At 41.5% G+C, this 1,524-nt stretch overlaps 1 protein-coding gene across 1 annotated transcript in view; it reads right to left on the reverse strand.

The window, feature by feature from the left end:
* The window catches only part of CD86 (CD86 molecule), a 16,135-nt gene extending 15,979 nt beyond the window's left edge, over positions 1-156 (reverse strand). The window contains exon 1 of the mRNA XM_019544130.1: positions 111-156. Coding sequence (XP_019399675.1) covers positions 111-156 — 46 coding nt within the window. The remainder of the gene's footprint in view (positions 1-110) is intronic.
* Between the last annotated feature and the right edge of the window lie 1,368 nt (positions 157-1,524).

A 1,524-nucleotide genomic window follows, 5' to 3' on the forward strand; every position in this document is an offset into this window, starting at 1 on the left:
GACCCCAGTACTCTTTCCTGCCATGGCAGGGGGTTGGACTAGATGATCTACTCAGGTCCCTTCCGACCCTAGAAACTATGAAACTATGAAATTAAAATGGTGTCTCCTACCTGGGAGAAATGTCATCAAATGAAGAAAGAATTCACACAGTTCCATGACACTAGTGCAGAGGAAAATAAAACAAGAAATCAAACTGTTAGAATTTGAAAATTCTTCAACAGCCTGCAAAATTAATACTTTCTGCCTCTAAGATTACTTAGCATCTCCTGTAAGGTCCTAACCATTCTTACCTCTCCCTGAGTTAAAAGTATGCTAAAGAATCTACACCCCTTAAACAATTTTGACACCTTGAAATTTGAGGAGTAACAGATAAACTCCATGGTAATTGTATGTGTCCTACTTATTGTTTCTAATATTTTCATGTGCTTCACAACACTTTTAATCAAGGCTACACACCAGCTGATTGGGAAAACAGTTATCATGTGCACATTTTACAAATGAGGTAACTGGAACATTGGCTAAGATCACTGCAGGCAGAGTCTGGGAAATGAACCCGAGTCTCATCCATTTTGCCCCACTGATTTTTGAGTAAAAATGGCACAAATCTGCTTGTCTATCCCACTGTAATGACAACACAGGTCACATGACACACATTAACAATAAAAACATCTTCATCCACATGGGACAGAATTCTTGTAATAATTTGGGTCTAAGTGTTAGATGTAAGCAGTGGTTGATAGCAGCTATCAACACCTTTCAGTGTGGGGTGTCCCTCATCTCAGTTCTGCTCAGTCTTCCAATGGGATTTAAAATGTTGACACCCTGAATGACTTGTCTCCCAGATGGAAAAAAAAGAAGAAATAATTTAACAAGTTACAAGTCTGGGGAGAACAAGGGGACTTATGGAGACCCCAGCTTGCGCAACATGCACAACCTACAGAAGCCGTAGAGTTTAAATGACCTTCCAGACCTGAATAGGCTAAGGCAGGAACAATCACACGGGAAGCAGAGAGTACACAAAACCCTAGTATGTCGCAAAGAGGGTAGCAGGGGTACACAGAGCCCCTCATGACTCCTGCGTATGGAAAGTACAGGAGACCAAGGTCTATGGGACAGGTCAGAAGGCTGTACATTGATCCTGACAAGAGGGAAAGAATGGAATAGGGAACATGGGGGGAAAGGAGAATGGGGCTGGGTCACATAGAACATGGAAGAGTCCTGGATATAAAGGGTTTCAGGGGGCAATAGAGTAACATGGAGGCAAGAGAAACAAACATCTACTTAAGCAAAATGGGGAAGAGGGTATGAATGGTCTTGTAAACTAAAGATTATTACCATTGTTTCAAAATACAGGCATACCTTGTTTTATTGCGCTTCGCTTTATTGCGCTTCGCAGATATTGCGTTTTTTACAAATTGAAGGTTTGTGGCAACCCTGTGTCAAGCAAGTCTATCGGTGCCATTTTTCCAACAGCATTTGCTCACTTCGTGTCTCTGTGTCACATTTTGGTAATTCTCGCAATAT

This window comes from Crocodylus porosus, unplaced genomic scaffold, assembly GCF_001723895.1.
Source record: "Crocodylus porosus isolate Cpor-Errol unplaced genomic scaffold, CroPor_comp1, whole genome shotgun sequence".
NCBI lineage: Eukaryota > Metazoa > Chordata > Crocodylia > Crocodylidae > Crocodylus > Crocodylus porosus.